Source organism: Pangasianodon hypophthalmus, chromosome 13 (assembly GCF_027358585.1).
Source record: "Pangasianodon hypophthalmus isolate fPanHyp1 chromosome 13, fPanHyp1.pri, whole genome shotgun sequence".
Taxonomy (NCBI): domain Eukaryota; kingdom Metazoa; phylum Chordata; class Actinopteri; order Siluriformes; family Pangasiidae; genus Pangasianodon; species Pangasianodon hypophthalmus.
Genome location: NC_069722.1, coordinates 16,833,874 through 16,861,449, shown reverse-complemented (window position 1 = coordinate 16,861,449; position 27,576 = coordinate 16,833,874). Strand labels below are relative to the sequence as shown.

The window sequence follows — 27,576 nt, the reverse complement described above, 5'->3', positions numbered from 1 at the left end:
CATGACCACCTGCTCTTTGGGTCCGGGAAAGATGAAGGACCAGTGACTCCCATTTTGGTGTCAAAATGTGAGCAAATTTCACACTAATAGATTTATCAGGAAATGAGACCAAACTGTAACATCATCATTCCAGGAAACAAGCTACTGTGCATGTATAAGAGAGTGTGCAAAATGAAGCAGTTTGTGTGCACTTTCACTTGCGTAAAAGAGCGCGACACTATGGGGTGGTCTGAAATAGCTCCAATACTCAAACCATCAGCAAACTGCTTCGTGCAAATACACAATTAATTAACTTAATTTCAACATTAAACATAATCTCAAGCAAAATGTAACTGCAAGGCACAAAAATGCTGAACACTCAAACTGCACCAACACAGTGCTGAAACTGAACATCAGTATTAGATTTATGTGCCATGATTAGCTTAATAATGTTATTTACGCATAAGCACATCACCAGCTGAAGGAAAATACCACAAAACCATCCCCCTGTCAATAACACCATTTTTACATAGCTTTTGAGTGTCTAAAAAGTATGTGGTGTATTACCCAACACTTATAAACCAGGACTGATAAATCAGTATTTAATCTCACAGCAGACAGGGTGTTGATGACAGTACAGTAAGTATCAGCTTAGGAAGAAAACACCTTTTACAAATATAGATCTACTTTTTTCAATACTGCTCTTTTATTTCAATTCTTGTCAAAAGCTATTAGCATCACATTCATGAAAACACTCACATTGTGGCCCCAACACCTCAAATTGTTTCAAAAAGTAATCATGTGACACTAGTATATCTTAAACTGTCAAAAGAACTGCCTACTGCACCAGAACTGATTTGGTAGTAGTAGTGTTTGGTTTTGAATGTCCAGATTATATTCTGGTCACTTAAACGTTCTGAGTTTGTATACAGAGCAACAGAACATGCGCTGCAACACTAAACTTGTCATTAAACAGTGGGAAACAGTAATCACTAAGCTAATAAGCACCCACTAGTAGTCTGCCCTGCAGATAGACTGTTGTGTGTTTCATGCATAACAGCGTTTTTCACTCAAAAGCAGATTTGTGCGATATGAAGAAGAAACCGTGACTCGAGTTAAGCAAGCAAACAGAATGTATTCAAATGTGCAATATTCAGATTACTCAGTAAAGGTAGGCCCTGTCCCAAATGGTGCTCTTCAAGTGTGCTGAGGTTGTTGAGGTGTGTTCCTGTGGTGCGAAAAGAAAAAACATCCACTCTGATCACACTGACAAATTCAAATAACGTGCAGTTGCCAAATCAGCTGTCTGCATGCAGGAGCTCGATATAAAACCCTGTGTATGTAGGCTATAGATCAGGCATCTTCAGTCTTCTCCACAAAGGACCAGTGTGGCTGCAGGCTTTCATTTCAACCAGCAGGAGTTTATCTTTGTCTCCATTCAGTTATCAAGTGTACCTCCGTTTTCCCTGGAATGAAAGCCTGCAGCCTTTCGTGGAGAAGATCTCTGCTACAGACATTAATTTATATATTTACCTAATTAAAGTACTTGATTGTACCTGTTACTTTAATCATTTTAGGGAGTTTGTTTTGCCCATGTTGTAACCCCAATTCTGCTTAATGACAAGTTCAACTATTAACAAAATCCACTTTAGAACTCTAAATTTATTAGTTTTTTCTCTCTATCACATCCACTTGCTGCTTTCTAGCCATCCTGTGATTGGTCACTGAGCATCACTGCAAAGGGTTGTGGGTAAGAGATCATCGCTTGGTGAAAGAAAGAGCACAGTAAGTCTGCTTTCACCCTTTTTTTTTTTTTTTTTACATGTTTTTTTTACCAGCATTTACATGTAATTCTTCTAGCTGCTACCACGAGTGTTTCAGTGATCACTGCAGAGCGTTTGAAAAATACAGATTTACAACATATTGAATGTAAATTTCAATATGTCACATTTCACTGACAATACTGCAATTTTGCAACATAACTACCAACAAATAACATGGCTAATATTGGTATATTCACCAGTACGCGATGTGTGGTCCTGCTTTAACTGTGGATGCATACAGCCAAGACGCTTCTTCTCTAGAATTTCTGCCTCCAAAGCTTACCAGAGTTAAACCACCCTTAATTTAATCTTTACCAGTGATGATAATTGATCTAGAGAGCAAGCAAGGCTAGCTAGCTGACGCTAGTTGGACCAGTAAGAGTGTTAGGATTGCAGTGTGCACGTCATGGGGACGACCATCGAAAGGATGTAGAGAGAGCACTCGTGAGCCACCTTCTAAAGGCTTTTCAAAATAAGCAACGGGCACCCTACAGCCTCACGAACCTCACGGCACACAGAAACGAGGACTGTAAGTGTGCCATTTGGGCCAGGGCATAAATGTGTTATTTAAAAATGAACTTCAACTTCTGAACTGAATTGAATCACCACAAAGCAGGTAAGAGTATTAATAGTTATCTATATACAGTAAGCTAAGCAGCACAGATCTGCCATGTGAAAATATCTGAGTAAAAGTCTAAACACTTTCACTCAGTAACTGAAAGGCGAGTGGGACACAACACTTCCCAGGTAGAAGGAGGATGTAGAGAACATGTATTCGTCCATTAGACCCAAACCATCATCCTTCTGTTCTGAGGTTGGTGGTGGACGTTCCTCCTTCTTGCTCATCTGAGAACAACTTTAGCATTTCTCTTAAGATTAGGAAACTGGGAAGGGGAAGGTGCTCCTACATCACCATCAACATTTCACTTCTACAATTCCATGGACACACGAATGGATCATATGAGGTACCAGGCAACCAATCCGGCAAGAGCAGCGATCCACGCAGCTAACAGCACTTGGCCTGTGGGGTTTCTGAGGAGTGCTGCAGCCATTCGATAAGCATATGCTGATCCTCCACTGGCAGCTACAGCAAGAAACAGAGAGCAACAACACAAACATGAAGAGCACCATGTAATCATGAAGTCATTCAGGGCCTTGATTTCCAAAATATTTTGTAAGACTAGCTATTGGATCAGGCTCACCCATTTTGGCAGCATAGTAAGGACATTTGCTGATGTCTCCTTGCATGTGACCGTGGATAGGACCTCCGTCCAGAACATCTTCCTGAATCGTCTTCCCCATTTCCTCCAGCTCTTGGAAAACCTGCATTGAACAGAGAATTAAACAGGGCCAGGAGGAAGGAAATTTTAACATATGCTAACGGTGCTAGCCCCATAGAATATAGCGAATTACATTTCAGTTCAACCCTGCACACACACACTAGCAGCAATATTCCATCTGGCGTTGCTTAAATCGCTCGAACATCGATGGCCACACTCCAGAGGTCTTCCTGCTAGAAACTTGCTCTTTACAATTGCTGCCCTCTGAAAACTTTTCAAATTAAAGACTGGATGTCATTTCAATTCAGTAGCCATATCTCACTCAGTGTTCATGGGTTTTCCCGTTGGGAATCAGCATACAGGGGTCTGGAATGCCCCTCAGACTGCCATCTGCAAGATCCTGAAGGCTGAGCCCAGGACAGTGGACAAAAGACTACAGTAACTGTGAAAGAGATGTACGCAAAGTGCACCGTCTGTTTCCTTACTCTTTAATTTCATCTTTGGAGTATCTGTACAATCAAACTCCCATCGGGTTGGAGTGTGTGTGAATCTGAACGTAATGTTTTAACAACAGTAAATATGTTTGATTTGCAGTTATATAACTGAAATCTATCCTTCAGCTGAGTAATAATGCAGAGGTTTAGGCATGAGGGCTATTCGAAGACATATACAAGATCACAGCATGTATTTCATAATAATTTCATTATCCAGTTGATTTCCTAAACACTAAAATGCATGTGATTTTATGCTTTTTTTGGAGTTTGTTTTTCTGTGTTTAATTACTTTCAGTGTTTTGAATTTATGAATTTGTTTTGGCTTTTAATTGTGATCATGATTCTCACTCTCAGTTCTTCAACACACCAATCTGGTAAGGAATAATGTGCTTATTAAATTCTTACATTATTTTAGCAGACAGCTGTTGCTAAATTTGCTTAGTGGATGTTTGTAAATGATGGTTCATCTTCATTCTGAATTACTGCTTTACTGCATGTTTTACTGCAACTGCCAAAATCCTGAACAAAAATAAATGCTATTTAGTATAAAACTTAAATCACATGACTGCTGTGATGCCGGTGTGTCCTTCCAGTGTACGAAGGTGGAAAGTGGAACGCAAGGATTTAACATCTGGTTAAATTATTAATTGTGGCAATAGCAACTCATTAGCCACTTGTGGGTGGAAATCAGTCATTTTGGCACAACGTAAAAAAATTCTAGATAGTTGATTTTTTGCTATTTCATTGTAATGGGGTATAACACACAATTTCCACTTATTTCTAAGATGAATTGAAGCTAAATATCTCATAATATTTGTAGCTTGATACAGGCTGACAGAAGCAGGGTTCTTGGGGGTTGAACACGGGTTTCCCCAAAAAGTGTTTCTTGCTATTTATCACTGAAATCATTACAGATATGCCACTTTGATTTGATTTGATTACATTACAGATTCTGATTCTACATCAAAAGTTTTTCATTCTGATATTTGTACTAACAGATGGTAAAAAAAAACCAGGAAAATCTGAGATGGAGTGGTGGAAAAGTCTTCTGCCACTGGTTGGTTTGACATGGAATCAGCCATGTCTATCATTACAAACGTTATAGAAAATGGCTGATGTTTGAGTACGAACACTAACCAGACATGAATTCTGACATTTGGGACAGTAAATAGCTTCTTTGCTGCATCATCCTACCTCCATGTTGAACTGGAAAGCCCGCACAGCCTCCTGAACAATCCTGTCCTTGGTGCTGGTGTCGAGCTCCAGCTCATTCATTCGGCTGCGGTACAGCTGCTTGAACGCTTTGTTGCTGTGGATGTTGTCGAACTGGTAGAAGAAGACTCCCTCTCCTGTAGGGGGCAGCTTGAGGGCACGCTGGGCCACTTTCTTCAACACCTGACCACCTGACAGGTCGCCCATGTAGCGTGTGTACGCGTGAGACACCAGCAACACAGGGTCTTCACGACCGATTTCATGAATGCGCTCCACGTAGCGCTGAGTGGCCGGAGAGCAGCTGATCTGACCCTGCCAGTCCTCGCCGTAGAAGTACTCGAGATCACGAGCCAAGGCCTCACTCCTGTGAAGCTCGTTGGGGAAGTAAAGAGGTGCAAATTGTGGGTGATCCTTGGTTTTCTCAATCTCTTCCTCCATGGCTGTATAGGTGTAGTAGAGTGCCACGGCTCCGAGCTGGAAGCAGAGGGATATTTCAGACATGCAAGTGCATTTTAGAACTGAGTTTGCTTTCTTCTAAAAGATTTCTGCTCCATTAAAAGCAGAATGTAATAGACAGAAAGAGAAAGAGAGAGAGAGAGAGAGAGAGAACAGCAGCTAGATATGTAGCAGCTTGCCGTAAGCTCAGAGAGACAGCCAGCGGACGAATCTAAAGTCAGTCACATTCTTACACTTCCAAGTGTTTGAGTGGTGTACAAATGTTTAACCTCGTCTTAACATGACCATTTTCTTGTTATATATATTTGTAAGAGTTTATTGTTGATTTATCTGTTCATTTATTTATGTATGGTGTATTTATTTGTTTATTTCATGGCCTGTGCTTTGGCAATACTGTACCAGTCATGCCAATAAAGCTTGTCTGAATTTGAGAGACAGATAATAGAGGAGAAAAGGAGGAGACAGAAAAAGTGAGGGAGAACAAGACAGAGACAGACAGAGAAAGAGAGAAATAGAGACGGAGAGTGCAGGGGAGAGGACGAAACAGAGACAGACAGAGAGAGACAAAATGGAGAGAAAAAGAGACAGAAAAAGCGAGGCAGAGAGGGACAGAGAGAAAGAGAGACAAGCAGAGAGAGAGAGAGAGAGAGAATATAGCTTTCTCAGTAGTTGCAGAGGAGAGGTAGATATCAGCTCAGTTGAGGATGCTCTTCACTAAGCATGTCCTATATCAGAGGATGATGAGGTGCACATGAGGTGCAGGACTTGCATGCTAAGCTAGTTGGCCAGCTAACTTAGCTGACGTTCGTGAAAAAACATTTTTGTAGGTTTGTACAGATTTGACTGTTAGTGAATATATAAATCACCAAGAGCTATTTGGAACGGGCGTCTAACCTTAAAGAGCTCCTTGCGTATGCGTCCATGAAGGAAATCTTTGACAAACTGGGTGTTTTCAGCTTGCTCATGAACTTCTTTGGTTCCTGCAGCCAGCAGCTCAGAGAGATCTTCAGGTCTGTGAGGTAAGGAGCTTCATAAGTCTGACATAAATAAAGGTTTGTCTACTCATACATACACATCAGAGAAAGAGCACTGTGCGTGCTATGAGTACTACGTAGAACTGAAATATGACAAAGCTACGATGAATTCAATGTACTATAATGATACTACCCAGTGTCACAGTTTTCAGTGCATCGTGATTATTTCTTACACCATTATATTCAGCCCAAGTGTTAAACATTGATTAGCAGGATGGACAAATTGCTAATGCCATACAAGTAGGTTCAGTGGGCGGTTCTACTGGTCACTGCTGTTTTTTACTTCACTCGTTCAACAACCTGAGAAAGACTTTGTGCACCACTCTTTTCCAAATCCCGCCACACTACACATGAGCACCAAGCACGTGGTCTGCCTGTTGGGTGGAATTATTTTTACTAGGCATATTAATTAGCCGGAATGGCTGCTAGACATTCTTTCCAGAATCAGTGGAAACAGTGACCAAACTGAGAAAAGCACAGAACAGTGCAGTGGAGAAACTGTTATATAAATCCAGCGCTAGCACAACAGTCACCTCAAATCTTCATGAGCCATGAGAAAACACCACAGCTCACAGCTATCACAACACGGTAAAGACTATGGTCATGTAAAGCCCCTCTGTATTAATGCACATAATTAGCTCATATTTTTAGCTTAGCTAATTGGGTCTTGTGTAACATGGGACTGGACTAGTTAATGAATTTATGATTTGTCCAACTCTGATTAGAGGAAACTTCATAAAAATTAGAGGAATTAGAGAAAATTAGAGGAAACTGTTCGTTAAAACGGACAGAAGGTATTTCTTAGACCTCAGAAATTTATCAAATCAATTTGTAGAATAGGTACAGTTTTCGCTGCCTGTGTATTAATAATACAGCAAAATAGGTATGATCAACAAAAATATTGTCATCATTACTGATACTGGTGTAGTATAACATTAGCAATGGCACATTCCCTTATTACAGTACCACCATAATGGTAATTCTACTATATCCATTTCTCAATATTTCAATAAGGTATTAAAGACATGTATTATTATTATTTGAACTGTCAGAAGGTCATAACACCACCTGGCACTGTCGTTTTCCTCTTTATCTTCGTATACGAGTCCTCCACCGTTCACCACACTCACTCCATTGGCTGAATCTTTTGTCATTTCTGCAGACATGTTTCACTCTCCGTCTCTGCTGACTGGCTGCTTTTCACTGTAAGTGTGGAAGTGGTTAAGACTCGTGTTTTCAGAATCCTTTCACAATATTCCTCACTTTTATCAGGGAAAATCTGTAGGAACACAAGTGGAGTCTCAGTCTGAGAAAAGGAAAAAAGGCACTTTGGTATTATTACTTATTCAAACTCAAACTTCTGATCGATTAAAGTGTTTATGTTTTATGTCATGAATCTACACACAATAGCCCATAATACTGAAGTGTGCGGAAAATCAATCAATTTACAAATAAATGTAAAAGTGGTGACTGCATTAGTGTTCACCCATTACAGTGAAACCAGCTGCTATCAGAAGTCACATGATTAGCTGACTGGACAATTAAAGTGTCATATGATCTCAGTATAAATACACCTCTTCCTGGAGGAGGAGTCTGTTAGAGAACATGCCTAAACAAACAGCATCATGAAGACCAAGGAGATATCACAATACGTCAAGTTCTGGAAGAGTATCAGTCAGGGTTTGGTTTAAAAAAAAGAACACACTGAACATCTCACAGAGTGACATTAAATTCACAAGGGAAAGAATATAGATAACTCTGCCTAGAGGAGGCCGTCCACTAAAAGTCAGTGACCGGATAAGGAGAGCATTTGCCAGAGAAGCAACCAAGTCTCCAAGGGTAATGCTCAACATGATGCTACCACCACCATGCTTCCAGGTTGTAAGAGTAGAAAAAAATGTGGAAAAATTCAGAGTGTGAAGGCTTATGCAATGCACTGTATCTTGTTTCACTTCAGCAAGTGTCTGTTTATAGCCTATAGCTAATGTTTACTGCCGCTCAGTGTGTCTGCTCATAAACACACGTGTGTAGCTGCTGTGTAATATGATATGATGATAGCCAACAGTATGGTTGCAACATTGCCTGGAAATATATTGTTGATAGAAAAGACAAGAATAGTGGCCATAACCCCAGGGCTCTGTATGGTCTTAATCTGGACCTGAGCACAGACAACGTTAAGAAAAAATAAAGTGAAACAGTTGACTCAGTTTAACCAGCAAAGCCTACAATATCCCGAGCAAGGAGCTGTTTATTCAGCTGTTTACTCCACTCAGCTGTTTACTCCACTGTCTCAGCTCAACTGTTTACTCAGCTCAATTGTTTACTCAGCTGTTTACTCCACTCAGCTGTTTACTCAGCTGTTTACTCTACTCAGCTGTTTACTCAGCTGTTTACTCAGCTCAATTGTTTACTCAGCTGTTTACTCTACTCAGCTGTTTACTCAGCAGTTTACTCAGCTCAACTGTTTACTCAGCTGTTTACTCAGCTCAGCTCTTTACACAGCTATTTACTCAGCTGTTTACTCCACTCAACTGTTTACTCAACTGTTTACTCAGCTGTTTACTCCACTCAGCTGTTTACTCCACTCAGCTGTTTACTCAGCTGTTTACTCAGCTCAGCTGTTTACTCCACTCAGCTCTTTACTCAGCTGTTTACTCCACTCAGCTCTTTACTCAGCTGTTTACTCCGCTCAGTTGTTTACTCCGCTCAGCTCTTTACTCAGCTGTTTACTCAGCTGTTTACTCCGCTCAGCTCTTTACTCAGCTGTTTACTCCGCTCAGCTCTTTACTCAGCTGTTTACTCAGCTGTTTACTCAGCTGTTTACTCAGCTGTTTACTCCGCTCAGCTCTTTACTCAGCTGTTTACTCCACTCAGCTCTTTACTCAGCTGTTTACTCCACTCAGCTCTTTACTCAGCTGTTTACTCCACTCAACTCTTTACTAAGCTGTTTACTCCACTCAGCTCTTTACTCAGCTGTTTACTCAGCTGTTTACTCCGCTCAGCTCTTTACTCAGCTCTTTACACAGCTCTTTACTCCACTCAGCTCTTTACTCAGCTGTTTACTCCGCTCAGCTCTTTACTCAGCTCTTTACTCAGCTGTTTACTCAGCTGTTTACTCCGCTCAGCTCTTTACTCAGCTCTTTACTCAGCTGTTTACTCCGCTCAGCTGTTTACTCCACTCAGCTCTTTACTCAGCTGTTTACTCCGCTCAGCTCTTTACTCAGCTCTTTACTCAGCTGTTTACTCCACTCAGCTGTTTACTCAGCTGTTTACTCAGCTGTTTACTCAGCTGTTTACTCCGCTCAGCTCTTTACTCAGCTGTTTACTCAGCTGTTTACTCCGCTCAGCTCTTGACTCAGCTCTTTACTCCGCTCAGCTGTTTACTCCACTCAGCTCTTTACTCAGCTGTTTACTCCGCTGTTTACTCCGCTCAGCTCTTTACTCAGCTGTTTACTCCGCTGTTTACTCCGCTCAGCTGTTTACTCAGCTGTTTACTCCACTCAGCTGTTTACTCCGCTCAGCTGTTTACTCAGCTCTTTACTCAGCTGTTTACTCCACTCAGCTGTTTACTCCGCTCAGCTCTTTACTCAGCTGTTTACTCAGCTCTTTACTCAGCTGTTTACTCCACTCAGCTGTTTACTCCACTCAGCTCTTTACTCAGCTGTTTACTCCACTCAGCTCTTTACTCAGCTGTTTACTCCGCTCAGCTGTTTACTCAGCTGTTTACTCCACTCAGCTGTTTACTCCGCTCAGCTGTTTACTCAGCTGTTTACTCCACTCAGCTCTTTACTCAGCTGTTTACTCCACTCAGCTGTTTACTCCGCTCAGCTCTTTACTCAGCTGTTTACTCCACTCAGCTGTTTACTCCACTCAGCTCTTTACTCAGCTGTTTACTCCACTCAGCTGTTTACTCCACTCAGCTCTTTACTCAGCTGTTTACTCCGCTCAGCTGTTTACTCAGCTGTTTACTCAGCTCTTTACTCAGCTGTTTACTCCACTCAGCTGTTTACTCCTCTCAGCTCTTTACTCAGCTGTTTACTCCACTCAGCTCTTTACTCAGCTGTTTACTCAGCTCTTTACTCAGCTGTTTACTCCACTCAGCTGTTTACTCCACTCAGCTCTTTACTCAGCTGTTTACTCAGCTCTTTACTCAGCTGTTTACTCCACTCAGCTGTTTACTCCACTCAGCTCTTTACTCAGCTGTTTACTCCACTCAGCTGTTTACTCCACTCAGCTGTTTACTCCACTCAGCTGTTTACTCCGCTCTTTACTCAGCTGTTTACTCCACTCAGCTCTTTACTCAGCTGTTTACTCCGCTCAGCTGTTTACTCAGCTGTTTACTCCGCTCAGCTCTTTACTCAGCTGTTTACTCCACTCAGCTCTTTACTCAGCTGTTTACTCCGCTCAGCTCTTTACTCAGCTGTTTACGCTGATATTGAGAAAGTAAAGCACAGTAGTCAAGGTCATGGCTGTGTTTCAGAAAGGTCTCTGTGGTGTTTCCACTGAGTGAAGAGGGGAAGCTCCTGGCAGTTAGAACTACAGGTGTGTTTATGTAAATGTCCGTGCTGCAGTGAGAGCGCTCAGTACCGCTACTGCACACCTGCTAGCACTGAACTCTGACTTAGGAAAACTAGAGTTAAACACTCTTTGAAGCATTTGGACCACAGCCGGGTGATTGAGGCTAGCGGGAAAGCACACTGAAACATGATATCGGCTACGCAGATACAGCCGTTTACAGATTAACATCTTTTGAAGTGAAGATGCTGGAAACCATCATCCAGTTTTCTGTTTCTGTATCGAGTCAGAAATAAGAAGCGACTAGCTCTGTGTAATCCCTCAGCTGGCTGCTATCCTCTAGCTAGCCTCCTCTAGCTAACATCCTCTAGCTAGGCTCCTGTAGCTAACATCCTCTAGCTAGCCTCCTGTAGCTAACATCCTCTAGCTAGCCTCCTGTAGCTAACATCCTCTAGCTAGGCTCCTCTAGCTAACATCCTCTAGCTAGCCTCCTGTAGCTAACATCCTCTAGCTAGCCTCCTGTAGCTAGCCTCCTGTAGCTAACATCCTCTAGCTAGCCTCCTGTAGCTAAACCCAGCTCCACACAATAGCGGCTCTCAGCAGCTCGCAGTAATCAGCCTCAAACCTTTCACTTAGTCCCCAAAGGGGTATTAAACAAATGCTACAAAAAACACTGCTAACACTAACCAGTGTAAAACACATCTGCCCTAATCCTCTCATAAACACACTCACCTAGCTCTACTCCGCACTTGCAGTCAGAAGGGAGAAGCGCTTATTCGGTATGTGCGTGTCAAGCGCAACGGAAACAGCAGTTTGCGAGCTACTGCAATACGTCATCGCGTCCGCCATATTGGAAGGGTCCGGAATCAACTGTGAGACTGCTGTAAGATAATGCGAGTCTATGGAGAGATGCAGGTTTACACATATTCGCCCAGTGCAGCAGATAGTTTCCATACCAGTGGTGCAGATTATTCATCTCCATGCAGGATCCACTACTCACAGTCAGTACTCACTCATCCTGATCAGGGCCGCAGTGGATCCGGAGCCTATCCTGGGAATACACCAGGGATGGGAAGCCAGGCCATTGCAGGGCGCGCACACACACACACACACACACACACACAGGGGCAATTTGTCTCAGCCAATCCACCTACTGGCATGTTTTTGGGAGGTGGGAGGAAACAGGAGAACCCAGAGGAAACCCACATGGACACGTACAAGAAACTCCACACAGACAGAAACCCGAGCTCACTCATCACTCACTCACTCCAACATAATAATAATAATAATAATAATAATAATAATAATACACTCAATACTGACAAGGTAATGATGTTTTATTACTTCTTTAATACACAGAATACCTGAACACATCTGTTTAAAAGGTTTTTTATATGTGTACACTTTACAAGTGCTATCAAAAACATGGATTTCCAAATCCTACTCGTGTCTGCACATCTGTAATCTCCTGCAGCAGCGCCTCTGATGCATTGAACTGTGGAGTCAAAGATCATTATATGTAGACGACTCATTCACCTTCACACAAATTCATTTCTTTGAGTAGACTTATGTGTATTAAGTTTCAAAATTATATTTTTACTCAAATGATCATATACAAATCTTCCACATCTAGGTATTTATAGAGACCAACCTTTACAGCGTACTTGTATGACTGCTCTGCTTCAAGTTTCCTTCTAGTCTGAAAGAGCATTAATGTTCATTAATGTTAACCAAGTAAGGAATAAAACATGGATCAGCATGCTGTGATAGGAAAATAATTAATGGCAGGGTGGAGTGATGTGGCCCGACACGAAGCAGAGTTACTGCTTACCAACCCAAAGGTGAGTGTTTTCAACAGCGTTGCAGTAGGAACAGCACTGTCAGACATTAATGAAAAGAATGGATTTATTACTCACCTGTAAACAAATCAGTGACAGGTAGCCCCAGACCTCAGGGTTCTTGTTATCGAGGGCGTTTGCTTCAGTCAGAGCGTCCTCAGCCTCAGTCAACTCCCCCAACTAATTCCACAGAGGAAAAAAATGCAATATGGGTGCAGTAAGACAAAGAAATGAGATGTCTGTCAGATTCAGAAACACGCAGGTACATCATCAGACATACTTTCAAATGGGACACTCGAATTTTTCACCATAGAATTTTCCATGTTCACATTTTACTACTGCAGACTACAATATGTAAGGAATATAACACAAGAGCATGTGCTATGTGGCCACAAAGCACATACTGAAGTGTTTTATTCTTCTTATACTACAACAATTTGCCAATGATTACAATTTCTAATGTACTTATGAAAAAATCATCATACTTTTTAACACAAGTTAGTTCCTGTTATCACTTATACACATCAACCACTTTATATATGATCTCAGTGACTTTAACCATGGCATGGTTGTTCGTGCCAGACAGACTGGCTTGAGTATTTCAGAACCTGCAAAACACCTCCAGTGAGCGTCAGTTCTGTGGGCTAAAATGTTGATGATCGTGACACAGGAAAAACTGGGTCGAGATGACAGGAAGCCTACTGTAACTCAAGTAACCACTCTTTACAACTGTGGTGAGCATAAAAGCAGCTCAGAATGTGCAGTGTGTCGAATCCTGAGGCAGATGGGCTACAACAGCGGAAGACCACATCAGGTTCCACTCCACAGCCAAGAACAGGAATCTGAGGCTACAGTGAGCACAGGCTTTGAAAAATGTTGCCTGGTCTGTTTGGCACCAACACTCATGCCATCCTGATGTTTTATGTGAACATTAGTGTGAACATATTAGAGAAGTCCAGGTTGTTCTGGTCTACCAGTAAGTGTTTATAGGTTCGTTATGGATGTGATGTCACTGTCTTCTTTTACGGGACACGGTGGCGATCATGAACTCACCCTGTAGCAGGCAATCCCCAGCCCGAGCCAGGTGAGACAGGAGGGAGAACTCTTGCAGGCATGCATGTATGTGGGCTTTGCTTTATCATACTACAATGGATTTAAACAAACAGATTGAAAATGTCCTTCAGTCATCCACGTCACTGAATTGTCTAATAACAGTACATCAAGGCAACATTGTTCCACAAATCCAGCACCTTTGATTTATTAGGCAGTAGATCAGATCTGACATGAAAAGCCTTGTATAATGTGTAATGGAGGATAAACTCAGTTTGTGAAGCAGGTGTTACCTCACCTGTCCTTTCTGTAAGTAGATGGAGCCCAGACGCAGGTAAACAGGATGTGTGTCCGAAGCGTCTGTCACAAAGTCCAGCGTTCTCTCATAAGACTCTTGAGCTTGATTGTAATCCTTCATCATGTAGTACACGTGACCATACAGAGCCCACACATCAGGGTTCTGAACAGCAATAACAACCAACATCATCACATTTAGCATCTTTCAGGGTAAAGAACACTGATTGTAAGTTCACATTACTAGTACAAAGTGCTATAATCAATGCTCCATGAAAAACTGGACAGACGATAATAGAAACCTGAATAATAATTATTTTTAAAAAAATGAAATAGAAACCATATTTGGCATCAGCTAAACAAATGTCTATGCAGTTTTGTTGATATCCACATTCAAAATACAGTTTCCAAACCTGAAAGTATTTGGAAAGGCAAGTCCAATTCTTTTGTTTTTGCTATACATTGAGGACATTTGTGTTTGAGATCAAAAGATGAATATGAGACGATAGATCAGAATTCCAGCTTTCATTTCCTGCTGTTTACATCTAGATGTGTTAAACAACTTAGATCAACATGGGACCTTTGGTGGCAGACCACCAAATTTTTAGGTGAGCAAATGTATTGGAAATTAATGTAAATAACACTTAATATTTGGTGGCATATCCCTTGCTTGCAATAACCGCATCAAGAAAGTGACCCACTGACATCACCAAACTTCTGCATTCTTCTTTTGAGATGCTTTTCCAGGCTTGTACTGCAGTTTCTTTCAGTTGCTGTTTGTTTTGGGGGGTTTCTCCCTCCAGTCTCCTCTTCAGGAGGGTTAGGGTCTGGTGATTGACTTGGCCAGTCTAAAACCTTTCACTTTTTTGCCCTGATGAAGTCCTTTGTTGTGTTGGCAGTGTGTTTTGGGTCACTGTCTTACTGCATGATGAAGTTCTTCCCAATTTGATTGGATGCATTTCTCTGTAAATTGACAGAATGTTTCTGTAGACTTCTGAATTCATTCTGCTGCAACCATCATGAATTACATCATCAATAAAGATCAGTGAGCCCGTTCCAGAAGCAGCCATACAAGCTCAAGCCAAGACACTACCTCAACCATGCTTGACCAATGAGCTTGTATGTTTTAGATCATGAGCAGATCCTTTCTTTCTCCAGACTTTGGCCTTTCCATCACTTTAGTTAAGGTTAATCTTGGGTCCAAAACTTTTGTGGCTTATCTCTTTATTTCTTTGCAAATTCCAATCTGGCCTTCTGATTCTTACTGCTGATGAGTGGTTTACATCTTGTGGTAAGGCCTCTATATTTCTGCTCTTGAAGTCATCAAAATGAGAGCCTTGAGTGGGGCAGGAACCGGATAGGTTGTGTGTGCTAGTCTGTAGTGGTAGCCACCAAGTGAACTCCGGGGATAGTAGGCGCAAGGGTTGAGGGATATGGGATTGGGAAACTCAGCACCTACGGCTCAACACAAAAGCACAGCGGTGTAGCGGGGAAAAATAACACAAAATGGCCGAACTTGAAGGAACTAAATATTTCCTTGTGAATATGAAATATATCCAGCCCCGAAGGTCAATATTCACGTCTCAAAATCTTGAATCATTAAATATCTTAGTCAGAGCAGCATGACACCATTCTGCTGGCTGGCACAGAACTATGTCCGCATGCAGATTGAGGCAATCGGAGAGCTTATGAAGAGGCGTGGCCGCACCTGAGAGAACACGTTATAAAAGACTGTGCAGGTGGCCGCAGATTTGCCTGAGAGGGCACCTACAACATTACAGTTTTTGAGTTTTTCTTCACAGCTCTCACAATGTTTCTGTCATCAACTGCCGTTGTTTTGCTTGGCTGACTTGTTTCATGTCTGGTTGTTAGCCACACCAGTGGTTTCATCTTTTTCAGGACATTCCAAATTGTAGTATTGGCCAAACCCAATGCTTGTGCAATTTTCCCCTTGTCTCAGCTTCAAAATGGCTTGCTTTCCTTCCATAGGCAGCCCTCTGGGCTGACAACAAATTCCGTCTTCACAGGAGAAACCCAGGGCTCAAACCAAGAGTAGACATTTGGAGATATTAATTGTTTAAACAATCAATCTAACAGGGCACACCTGGGCAACAGGAAACACCCGTCAGTCACATGTTCCAATATTTTAGATCACTTCAATAATGGGTGGGTTCAGACAAAAGGTGCCATGTTCTAAATTGTTTATCCCATCTAGATGTAAATAGCAGGAAACGAAAGCTGAATTTCTGATATATTGCCCCATATTCATCTTTTGATAAAACAAAAGAAGGCCTTGCCTTTCCAATACTTTCAGAGAGGACTGTACATCATGGTATATGCCATGCTGAAAAATTCTTTTTCTCTGGCAAGTGGTGCCAATGAGCCTCTCTGAAGATAAGCGCTAGTCAAGGATTTTCTGATCTAATTTTTATATTAAGTCAAGATGTGCACATTTCATTTTAAACATGGCTCAACACATCAGTGATTAAAACTGTAATATCTGATTAAATCCTTGACCTGGGGTTAATTCTGATTTGCCTGCCTCAAAATCTGAACGGCAAAAATGTTACTCAAAATAAGTCATTATCAATATTTTTTACCTTCCTCTGAAACTAGTGAAAACTAGTAACCTTTCTTTAATTTTAATTTTTGTTTCCACAATTCTTCTAATATAGGCTGACCCTTATGACATGTATCTAACTGAAAATGACACCTGAATTTAAAGTAACGGGGCAACAGAATCACAGAAAATCTTGTTTACTGTAAAACTAAAACCAGTGCTAAAAGATGGTTTAAATGCAATCTTGATTATTTTTCACCAGGTTTTAAAGCCTAATCAAGGTAAAGCTTAATGTTTGATCTAAGATTAATCTTACAGTAGCTCACTATAAGAGCATGTGTTTCATATCGATGGCCAATTTCAGGACAAAAACTGTTAATGCATAATGAAGACAATCTTTCTACTTGAAGGGTAAAAAAACATGTGCAGCTTTATGGCTAATGAGCCAGAAGACACGCCACATACCTGATAGCTTTCACTGAGGGACTGCTGCAGACTTGCCTCGGCACTGCTGTACTCCCCTCTCAGCAGCTGTACTTGGGCCAGAGCCAAATGATACGAGCTGCTTGGCCCTCCATCTGGACACAACAACTCCTGAGCCAAAGCCCTCTGAGCCATCTTGGATGTGCGTGCACACACACACACACACACACACACACAGAAATCTCTCTCAATATACAAATATAATTATACACTCAGCATATAATTACTTATAATACACTATGTAAGGAATAAATCACATTGGGGAATGCTGTTACAGGAAAATAATCAAAAAAATGGGGATGATGTGATGACTCCCACTGCAAAGTGGAGTTAGTGTTTCCACCTTGAGGTTGATTATTTTCCTATAACATTATGGCCCGTGGTGTGTTACTCTGCTTATACCAGAGCAATTTGCCAATAGTTCCAATTTATTAAAGAATGACACCCCATACTTTTTAGCCACTTGTTGTTAGGTAAGAAACAAGTTAGTTCCTGTCCATTACATTACACTATACACAGTTGTTCCCTCACCAGAACCTCTTTTTTAGTTCTCTGGAAGGTAATAATGCAAAAATTGCAGCATAGTGAAAATTCTTCTGTCCAGAAGACCCTCCCACAGCAGAAAACATCCTGACTGTCACTGTGCTGACACTGGAGACTCCTTTCATAAACACTGAATTAACATTTCCTTACAGAAAGCTTTATAATATCAGTGAGTATTTTTCTTTATTAAATATAATTTAAAATCAGTTTATCATTAGCCTCAGATTATGTGGAGCGTGTGCCACTCAAGTCCCTGTGAATGAGCTGTTACTATAGAAATGTTAACGTGTTAGAGCAAGCACATAAATAAACTTGTTCTTTCCCTGAAGCTTTTACAATCATACTGTATATAAAAAGGCTGATGACAAAATATTTGCAGTGGTCCTGGGGAAGAATGTGTTGTGTGTTTTTTTGTGTGGCTTTGGATCACCTGTAATGCGTAACTCTGTAGTAGAAACTTCACCGTCTCCATGTAGATGCTGGTGCCAACTCTTGTGGGAGACTGCTGGTCTGGAGGGAAGGTTTGTGCAGGATCAGCTCTTGTTTTGTCACCCTCTCCTGCTCTAATTTCCTGACTGCTCTGAGGTTTGTCCTGTCCTTTTGTCTCACCCTCAGTGAGTTCTTCCACAGCTGCAGAATCAAAACTGTTACCCTGATATTAGCTACAGTGTATTCCATAAGAAGGTCATGAAGAAGTGATAATGTCCACACAACTACATTAGCAGCATACATGCATCACCCTGCATTTGACTTATATATAACTAAATAAAAGAAGTTGCTGCTGAGGCCTTGGTCAGAATCTACTAAAGGCAAATTCCTGTAAGGGCATAAAGTGACCAAAAGGATGTGGAAACCTGACCATCACACCCATATGTGGTTCTTCCCCAAACTGTTGCACAAAGCTGGAAGCACAGAATTGTATACAATGTCTTTATATGCTGTTTCATTACAATTTCCCTTCACTGGAACTAAGGGACCTTAGCACAAAGAAAGGTCCATGAAGGCATGGTGTGTCAAGGTTGGAGTGGAAGAACTCAAGTGTCTTGCACAGATCCCTGACCTCAACCCCACTCAACACCTTTGGGATGAACAGGAATGCTGACGCCACACCAGGCCTCCTTGCCCGACATCAGTGCCTGACCTCACTAATGCTCTTACGGCTGAATGGGCACAAATCCCCACAGCCACATTCCAAAATCTTGAGTGGAAAGCCTTCTCAGAAGAGCGGAGGTTATTATAACAGCAAAGGGGACTAAATCTGGAATGAGATGTTCAATAAGCACTTATGGTTGTGGTGGTCAGGCGTTAACAACCTTTGGCCATATAGTGTATTAGCTTTGGGTGTGGGAGGTAAAACACTGAGTGAATATGTGTCTCGAGTTTTGTTGTCAGTGAAGTGAGGCTTGTGTCATCTTAAAAATGCTAAGGGTAAATGCCAATGTAGAGTTTTGTAGCGTAATATTAGTACTCTGATGCAAATTCCCTCAGAGTATCAGGGAGAAATTTCACTTTTGTTTTTCCATGCTGATTTACCAGCAAATGAACTGTATTGGGTTTATCCACCATCCTGTAGAACGGATAATTAAATGTACAAAAAATAGTATTTATAACATATTTTTGACATCAAGAGCCTGTAAAAACTGCTGCAGGCTATAGTTTACCCAAATTGAGTTCTAGCTACGGAATGGTCACAGTTACCACTTAAGCTACTTGTTTTAATATTATTAATTATTATTATTATTATTATTATTATTATTATTATTAATAAGAAGTAGTAGAAGAAGAAGAAGAAAAAGAAAAAGAAGAAGATACAGGAATTGGAATTTGATACAGATTTGGTGAAAAAACATGAATGAACTAGAATGAATATCAACCACAAGCAGACTGTGTGGTCAGAAGTAATTGTTGTAGAAATAGTAGGTAACTACATTAAAGGCAGAACTGAAATCTAGAAATCTAGAACAATGTTGATGATGCCAAAATTAGTAGATCAGTATTGTATGAAGATAAAGAGTGGTACCATTTACTGAACCAAGAAATAACAAAGAATTCACCTGGTTTGTCCACTGGCTCAGTATCCTCTGAATGAGTGTGATTGTCACACACAGTCTCTGCTGTTTGTTCTGGGCTGCTACACACCAGGGCTGCTCTCAGCTGCTTAGTTGCTTCCATGAACGCCATTTCTGCTTGGATGAAGTTCTCCTGGGCCAAGTAAAACAAGCCTGTGCACATACAACACATCTATTCTGGAGATAATTCATCTAAGACGGGCCTTCTCTGAGTTGTGTTTATAGCCACATGAATCCAGGCATGATAAAGATCTTTATATACCAAACCAAGAAACAATTATTAGAAATATGTCTGTTTGCTTAGAAGCAGGACAGTCATTTAAGCACAGCATTCATGGACACTGCTAGATAATATTATATAGATCTTATATAGGTACTACAAACCTATATGTTTATAGTAATCCTGCCCAAGTCACCCTGTCATATTCTTTTACTGGCACAGTAAGTACAGATTTAGACTGCTACTGTCTTTGCGTCAGACCAATTTTTGACAAATATTACAAACATCCTCATAACAAAGACATTATCTTTTACTTTTCTCTTCATGTTAAAAGCAGCAAACAAACTTTATAGCTCTTAACCTGTCAACTACACATATATATGTTTGCCCTAGTGTTGGGAGATTGTGAGCTCTCTTCCCGCAGCGACACTAGTCAATTGTGGGTGTCAGTGAGCTCATGTATGTCGCAGAGGGCAGACAGCACTTTCCTCCATGTGTGTTACGCTACTCTGTGCACCTCATGAGAAGTTTGAAAAGATGCGGTTAGCTTCAATGTGGAAGCACATGTTAGCTTTCACCCTCCCAGGCTGGCAGCTGTCATGTGATAGGAAAGGGCTGGCCGGTGGGTGGGAATTTGCAGGTGACCAAGTTGAGAAGAAAATTTATAAATAAATAAATAAATAAATAAATAAAATACACCAGCATTTCTCATTTCATACTGGTCTTACCAAATAAGGTCCAGGGGACCATGGAGCTCGATTTGATACATGTGGCCCTCTCGAAAAAGGTCTCTGCTTCCTCATAATGACCGTTCATTTCTGACAGAATCCCACACATAAGTAAGCTGGGGAACACAAATGAGCATTTTAACAATCGATTTTTACATATGCATACACTATATGGCCAAATGTTTGTGGACAGCTGACCATAACACTCATATGTGCTTTTTGAACATCCCATTCAAGATTTATTCCCCTTTGCTGTTATAATAAACTCCAGTCTTCTGGGAAGGCTTTCCACTAGAGTTTGGAATGTGGCTGTGGGGATTTGTACCATTCAGTAACAAGAGCATTAGTCAGATCAGGCACTGATGTCAGACAAGGAGGCCTGGTGTGCAGTCAGGTTTCCAGTTCATCCTAAAGGTGTTCAGTGGGGTTGAGGTCAGGGCTCTGTGCAGGCGCTTGAGTTCTTCCACAGCAACCTTGTCACAATGTCTTTATGGACCCTGCTTTGAACACAGGGGCACTGTCATGCTGGCACATGTTTAGGCCCCTTAGTTACAGTGAAGGGAAAATGTAATGATGCAGCATGTAAGGACATCCTATATAATTATGTGCTTCCAACTTAGTGGCAATAGATACCCATATGGATGTGGTGGTCAGGGGTCCACATATTTTTAGTCATATACTGTATGTTGCATAATGAAGTGCAGCACTATATATCATTTAGAGCTCAGTGTAATCCATGTGCTCTTCACACCTGGGTACGTGTGCTTGGTCAACAGACACGGCCAGATGGAAACACTCCTCAGCCTTCATATATTCAGCAGTAAACATGGAAAGCACGCCATAATCAAACCAGTGGGATGGATTGCTCCGATCTTGAGCCAGCTGCTACATAAAGATAAAGGGTTTTGAAGAGAGAATGGTTTTTTGGTTTACCACAAAAAAACAAAACAAAACAAAAAAAAAACTTTTTTTTTTTGGAGCAAGTGAGATGAACCTCTTGGTAATAGTGGGCAGCTAGTTGATAATCCTCATTTAGCTGGGCCTCTTTGGCAAAGTGCCTGAGCTGACTGCAGTCCAGCAAGGGCTGAGCCGGGAACTCTTGTTCTTCAGCTGATAAGGTCTGCAGGAGGATGAGGGAGAAAAGCTGCTTGACAGTCTGATTTTAAAATAATCTTCTCTCAAGAAGTACGAACTAGTGCTAACTGGTGTTATCTTACCATTCTGCCACCAAGCTTGCATTCACTGAAAGTCATATACAGAAAACATATACAGCACAAGTTGGACAAGTGAGTGACTAACTTGTTTAGAAAGTCATAGCTACACCTTATTAAGTGCAACATGCATCTCGTCCACCAGGAAGATGTAGAGTTGACTCAGGAAAGCCTGCAGCTGCTCTGGGTTGGTGAAAGCCTCCGTCCTCAGCATCTTCTCACGCACAATTCGCACTACTGAGTACTTGTCACAGACAAAATCAATAAAGTGGTCATTCTACACATACAGAAAAGTCTACTAAACAGTTTATAACAGTATATATATATCATCATATTATTTAGAAGAAAAAATAACACAAAACTTTACTTATTATTTAAGAATTAATCTGCATGTGAAAGTGAAATATCTTATTGACTTGAGTGACATTTGCTTAATTTTAAAGCCATTTGGTGGTTACGATTGCTGCTACGCAGAATAACACTGCCAGAATCAGGTACTTTATGAAAATTTGTTGGCTGTTACAATTTTTGGATAATTTATTTTATACATTGTAGAATTATATGATCCTGATAATCAGATTTTATACCACCATGTTGTTGAATTCTTAAATCTGAATGGTCAGAAAGTGTTGATTAATTTTCTATAACAGCTGCTCTAAAAGTAGTGGTGCCTGTAATTCAAATCCCAGGTTTATATTAATGTGCTTGTTCTAATACATTAAAATTTCTATAGTAACAGTTGACAAGCTGCATTTTGTCTTATTCATTTCAAGAGAGAGAAAAAAGCAATACTGGTGCGGGAGCAGCTATTATATAAGTGGTAACAGCATCTAACTTGTTTCATGGATGTTGCACAACATTAAATATCATTATGAATGGTTACAAAGTACGCTGTGCCATTCTATAAATAAATAAAAAATGTATTTGCAAACTGATGTATGTGGAATAAAACCCATTGGGACATGCTGTTATAGGAACACAATATAGGTTATATTAGTAATTCTGCTTCACGTCGGGCCACATCGTGCCACCCTGTTTTTAATTATTTTCCTCTAACAGCACACCACATTGTGCTTTATTCCTTACTTTAATGTCTTCAGGCCACACCAACTCACTAACTCACTTTCATTTGTTCCTTAAAGGCGAAGTATTTCCCAGAGCAGTTCAGCTCTCCGAACAACTGGGTTTTGCGCTGCTCTTGGGTGGCAGGATCCAGAGGCTTGGCACCAGGAACAAACGCAGATCCAAACATCTGCTCATACTGCTGCAACACCTGCGCCACTACGCTCATTATCTGTGCCTGGTACTCCTGCACAGCCTGCACCAAAACCCACACAGCTTAATCATTTTTAGATTTGTTTTCAGGTAATTTCCATTTAAATGGCCTCAGTAAAGACAAAAGAGCTGAAAACGGCATGAAAAATACTAGTGTTGTAGAATGAGAGAGAGTCTCAGAGAGAGGGAGAGCATAACCATGTGTATTAGAGGAAGCAAGCGTGCTAGAGAGATTCTTACAGGTGTGGGTTAGAGGTATATTAGAGGTAGAGCATATATCTCCTTCCCCTTGTACATGACCAATCATCCAATATAGGAGACAAAAATATATAAAAAAATACAAATATTTTTAAACTGTTTTGATGTAATAGATTAAACAGGCCATACCTTCTTCACTGAGTCTGCCCTACACACAAGCCATGCTAGCTCTATTGGGAATGACTGGCACACAGGCCATGCCACCTTTACTGGGAGTGACAGGCACACAGGCCAAGCCTCATTCACGAGGACTGATGGGCACACAGGCCAAGCCTCATTCATTAGGACTGATGGGCACACAGGCCAAGCCTCATTTATTAGGACTCATGGGCACACAGGCCAAGCCTCATTCATTAGGACTGATGGGCACACAGGCCAAGCCTCATTCACGAGGACTGATGGGCACACAGGCCAAGCCTCATTCATTGGAACTGTCAGGCACACATGCCCTGCATGCCACAGAACCATGGTGAAATAGTGTAGTATAAACAAAATAAATGTGGGATTGAACTTTACTATTAGAGATATTGGTATATGATTCAAATACTGAAACTCAAATCAGTGAATCTTAGTAAGAAAAAAATTATCATGTGCCTTAAAGGTTACAAAGTGTTAATTTTAAATGTTTTGAGACAAAAATACGGAAAAATATTGCCAGGAGCTGGCTTGTTTCTTTGTTTGAGACGTCTTTTTACGTTTCGGCCTGGAAATTAGCCACACCCTCAGTAAGAGCAGAAAGGCTCAGCTCTGCCCCATTTTTCTAAAAAAGCAGGCATATGCAACAACAGAAGGGATGGGGTCAGCTGGAGGGTTTAGTTGAAGCTTGTCATTATTATAACTGAATAACCTCTGCTTCTGTTAAAGACAAACTGCTCCTTCAAAGAGAGTCAGAATAATACTGAAATTTATTCAGTTGACTTTCCACAGGAGGGCGACACAGCCAAACGGACAGAACATGGTTTGAAATCAGTGAGGAGGGGTGTGTGTGTGTGTGCATGCACATCAGTGTGAGAGTGAACAGAGAATGTGTTATGAAGTATAAAGAGGGTAGATTGCTGTCCTGAGGAATGATACTGTGTGTGTGTATATATATATATATATATATATATATATATATAATGTGTGTGTGTGTGTGTGTGTGTGCTTCTCTCTCACTTTCTCTGCTCCTGCTGAATGTCGTGGTCGTGGAGGCCTGGGAGGAATCAGTTCCCTCACTCTACAGCACAAAAACATTCAGTAAGTGTATAAAATCTCTCAATGCCCTTATAACACACAATGTAACACATTAAACATCCTATATTTTTAAAGTAATTTAACAGATTTCCTGTTACCGTCTTGCTAACTCCTCTGGCTGTCTTTTTGGAACCAGCGGTTTTTCCAAGGCAATTTCAATAATAATGTATGATCTTGAATCTGCATACATCTATCAATACATTTCCCATTAGCTGCACAAAAAAGTCTGAAAGCCTCAGTTTCAGGATTTATATGGATTTTTTTTATTTTTCATCAAATAGACCAACCTGAGCTTCTGCATTCACTTGCAGTTCAGCATCCATCACACTCTCTGCCTGGGCTGCTTTTGCCTATAAAGACAGGCTCTCAATTACAACTTTGTTATAGTGTCATTTCTTTCCATTTACCATTTGCTCCTAATAGATGTTTACAGTTTGGTGGACACCATAAAAAAAATTTAAAAATCAGAATCATAATCAATATGTCAAAGGCAGTTGAATGTAATTTTAAGGTATACGGCATGATCCGAAAACTATTCTAGTGGTCCATAGCACAGGACAGAACACAGGCAACCTAAAACCAGGTAAATTCACCATCCAGACAGGCAGGAAGAGGTCAGAACAATATCTTAAGGACTACAACTAGAAAAAACATGGAGCCAGGACCAGGGCTTAGAACTGCATGTGTTTGTAACATTACATACAAGATTTATAAACAACAACAACACAAATGCTGTATATGTATGTATTATACTGTACATACAAAGCACTTCTGAGACACAATGGGAGTAACAGAGAGAAACAGATGGTCAATAATTAGAGGGTGTGTTCAGAACAGAGCTGGAAGAGACGGCCTTTGAGACAGCCAGTGGCATGTGGCTAACATTCAGTATATAGTGCCCTGCACGGTAGCATGATCTAACCTGATCTAACCTGATCCATAAGTAGACACTTATAACTTGTAAACTAGCACAATTATAGCGCTGCTTCTGTGCTCCAGAGCGGTGGGTGTGAGGTTTCCCCTGCAGTCTTTGTGAGAGAGACTTATTAAATGTTATAAATGGTATAAATACTAACATGTGAGAAGCCTATGATAAAAAGCTGCATTTAACCTCCTTATTAGCCTAAACAGTGAGTCAGACTGGTGTAATTGTATATATTCATGTGTGTGGTAAAGCAGAGCTTTCTTTTTAAAAAAGCGTGTGCATGAGGTTCACAAATAATACATTAAAAAAACTACCAAGGCAGTTGTGCAGACTTTAAACACAATTTTTATGCGACACTCATACAAAATACAATCTATGTACATACAACTCAGCAGTTGAGGGTTAAAGGTCATGCCGAAAAGCTACTGCAGTAAATTCTGGGATTTAAAGTAAAGTAAAATCTAATCTATATCTAATAATAAATGGGTTATTTGTCTACTGGTGAGTAATAAGTACATACATAATTACATACAATTCAGTTTATACCACGGCACTGTGGAATTCTTAATTCTGATTTGTCAGTATATAACAGTAGCTCTAACATTAATACAAGCTGTAATTGAAATCCCAGGTTTATATTAATGTGCTCAGTCTAATAGGTTATTGTTTCTATAGCAACAATTCAACAATCTAAACAAACAATCTAAAGCTTATGCTGTTATTTGACTAGAAAAATGTATAATCATTTATATGGTAAAACTTTTTGTAAGGAGACATTCATCTGTTTGTTAATTTGTTTATTTAAAATTTATAGAAGGAGTCTTTAGGTTCAGTGCTTTGTAACAATCAAAGTAAAGCTGTTCTAGTAAGTTTACTGCCTCGGGAATGTGTTCATGAAGGTGGACTTTGCTGTTGCTCTGTAACAATTTGCATTTTTTGTTTAACTTTAAAAGGAAGTGAAAGAACAACTGTTTTTGGCAGTTATAATGTAAGTGATAACAGGAACTAAGTAATAGAAATGGATTGGAACGTTGGCAAAGTGCTATGGTATAAAAAGGAATAAAACACTTCAGTATGTGCTGTTATAGGAAGATATTTGTTGATTATTTTCAACAGCACGCCCCATCACATTTTATTCCTCAATTTTAAAACCGAATAAGTAGTCATCCAAATAACTTTCAGTAAGTGTAAAAAATGATATAATTACTCAAGTCAACGCCTTCCCAGAAGAGTGGAGTTTATTATAACAGCAAAGGGGAACCAAATCTGAAATGGGATGTTCCACAAACACATATGGGTGTGATGGTCAGGTTTCCACAAACCTTTGGCCAGTATACGCAGCAGTTAACACGTGTGTGGAGGCGGGGGCGTGGCCGAGCACTGGTTTGTGAAGCCAGAGGAAGTGAGTGGTAAGGATTACACACCTGTGCGGAATTTGGCTAACGAGTATTTCATATGTATTTGTATGTATATGTATTTCAGTGAGTGGCGGCAAGGATAAAGAGGGGAGAGACAAGAGGCGGTCCAGCTGGCAGAGGACCACTTGGCAGCTTATCTGGGGCAGGCAAGTCCTTCCCTTCTCCCTCCCTCCCTCTCTCTCTTGCTCTCATACTTCCCCTCTTTCTCCTCAATCTACCAATGCCTGGTTGAAGGTGAGGCATTGAGAAATGCACGATTGGTGAAGGTGAGGTGTGTGCACGGGCATGTTCACGAGTATCCCCTGGTGCCAGTCACGATCCAATTCAGGGAACAAAAGCATATAATAGAGATGGCGGTTAGTCCCTGCCTCACCCATCCACTGATTTTGGGGACAAACTGGCTGGCATCTCAGGCGAATGTGTGTGGATGTGTCCTGCAGCAGTGTAGCACGGTGTGGGATGTTCGCAACATTGGCTGGGCATCCCAAAAGTGCCGCTGCACCTCCTTCCATTAATCGAGATCCCAAGATGTTCCCAAGAAGCACTTGTAAAGAATTGGTATGAACCTCATTGGGCCATTAGATCGGACTGCATGAGGGCATCGCTTTGTGTTAGTTCTCGTGGACTACGCAACATGATACCCGGAAGCAGCACCTCTCCTCAACATCTCAGCACGCA

The 27,576-nt window shown here is 40.9% G+C and overlaps 2 protein-coding genes across 4 annotated transcripts in view; both read right to left on the bottom strand.

Annotated features, from left to right (window-relative positions):
• Positions 1 to 1,774: 1,774 nt before the first annotated feature.
• On the bottom strand, positions 1,775 to 11,650 carry hmox2b (heme oxygenase 2b). Its single transcript, XM_026916254.3, has 6 exons — positions 11,526 to 11,650; positions 7,347 to 7,557; positions 6,139 to 6,256; positions 4,771 to 5,262; positions 3,005 to 3,125; positions 1,775 to 2,886 (listed from the first exon to the last, which is right to left on the bottom strand). The coding sequence occupies exons 2-6, from the start codon at positions 7,442 to 7,444 to the stop codon at positions 2,759 to 2,761; spliced, it is 957 nt and encodes a 318-aa protein (XP_026772055.2). The 5' UTR covers positions 7,445 to 7,557; positions 11,526 to 11,650; the 3' UTR covers positions 1,775 to 2,758.
• A 459-nt stretch (positions 11,651 to 12,109) lies between these two features.
• cfap70 (cilia and flagella associated protein 70) overlaps positions 12,110 to 27,576 on the bottom strand; it is a 28,517-nt gene continuing 13,050 nt past the window's right edge. For 2 of the 3 annotated variants that reach the window (XM_026916115.3, XM_034310078.2), the window contains 16 exons: positions 24,843 to 24,905; positions 24,654 to 24,745; positions 24,478 to 24,538; positions 22,913 to 23,107; positions 21,902 to 22,033; positions 21,573 to 21,698; positions 21,330 to 21,463; positions 20,579 to 20,694; positions 19,616 to 19,783; positions 17,992 to 18,191; positions 17,001 to 17,153; positions 13,980 to 14,141; positions 13,685 to 13,774; positions 12,710 to 12,811; positions 12,445 to 12,492; positions 12,110 to 12,288 (listed from right to left, as the gene is read on the bottom strand). In XM_026916115.3, coding sequence (XP_026771916.3) covers positions 12,211 to 12,288; positions 12,445 to 12,492; positions 12,710 to 12,811; positions 13,685 to 13,774; positions 13,980 to 14,141; positions 17,001 to 17,153; positions 17,992 to 18,191; positions 19,616 to 19,783; positions 20,579 to 20,694; positions 21,330 to 21,463; positions 21,573 to 21,698; positions 21,902 to 22,033; positions 22,913 to 23,107; positions 24,478 to 24,538; positions 24,654 to 24,745; positions 24,843 to 24,905 — 1,920 coding nt within the window. In that variant the 3' untranslated portion in view covers positions 12,110 to 12,210. The remainder of the gene's footprint in view (positions 12,289 to 12,444; positions 12,493 to 12,709; positions 12,812 to 13,684; positions 13,775 to 13,979; positions 14,142 to 17,000; positions 17,154 to 17,991; positions 18,192 to 19,615; positions 19,784 to 20,578; positions 20,695 to 21,329; positions 21,464 to 21,572; positions 21,699 to 21,901; positions 22,034 to 22,912; positions 23,108 to 24,477; positions 24,539 to 24,653; positions 24,746 to 24,842; positions 24,906 to 27,576) is intronic. The other variant, XM_026916118.3, reaches the window with a different exon arrangement.

Excerpts from the sequence above, each read along its gene's own strand:
- hmox2b (XM_026916254.3), bottom strand. The coding sequence starts at position 7,444 with ATGTCTGCAGAAATGACAAAAGATTCAGCCAATGGAGTGAGTGTGGTG. Across the intron at positions 6,257-7,346 it reads GAGGAAAACGACAGTGCCAG|ACCTGAAGATCTCTCTGAGC; the intron begins GTGGTGTTATGA and ends CTTACCTCACAG. Across the intron at positions 5,263-6,138 it reads TACGCAAGGAGCTCTTTAAG|CTCGGAGCCGTGGCACTCTA; the intron begins GTTAGACGCCCG and ends CTCTGCTTCCAG.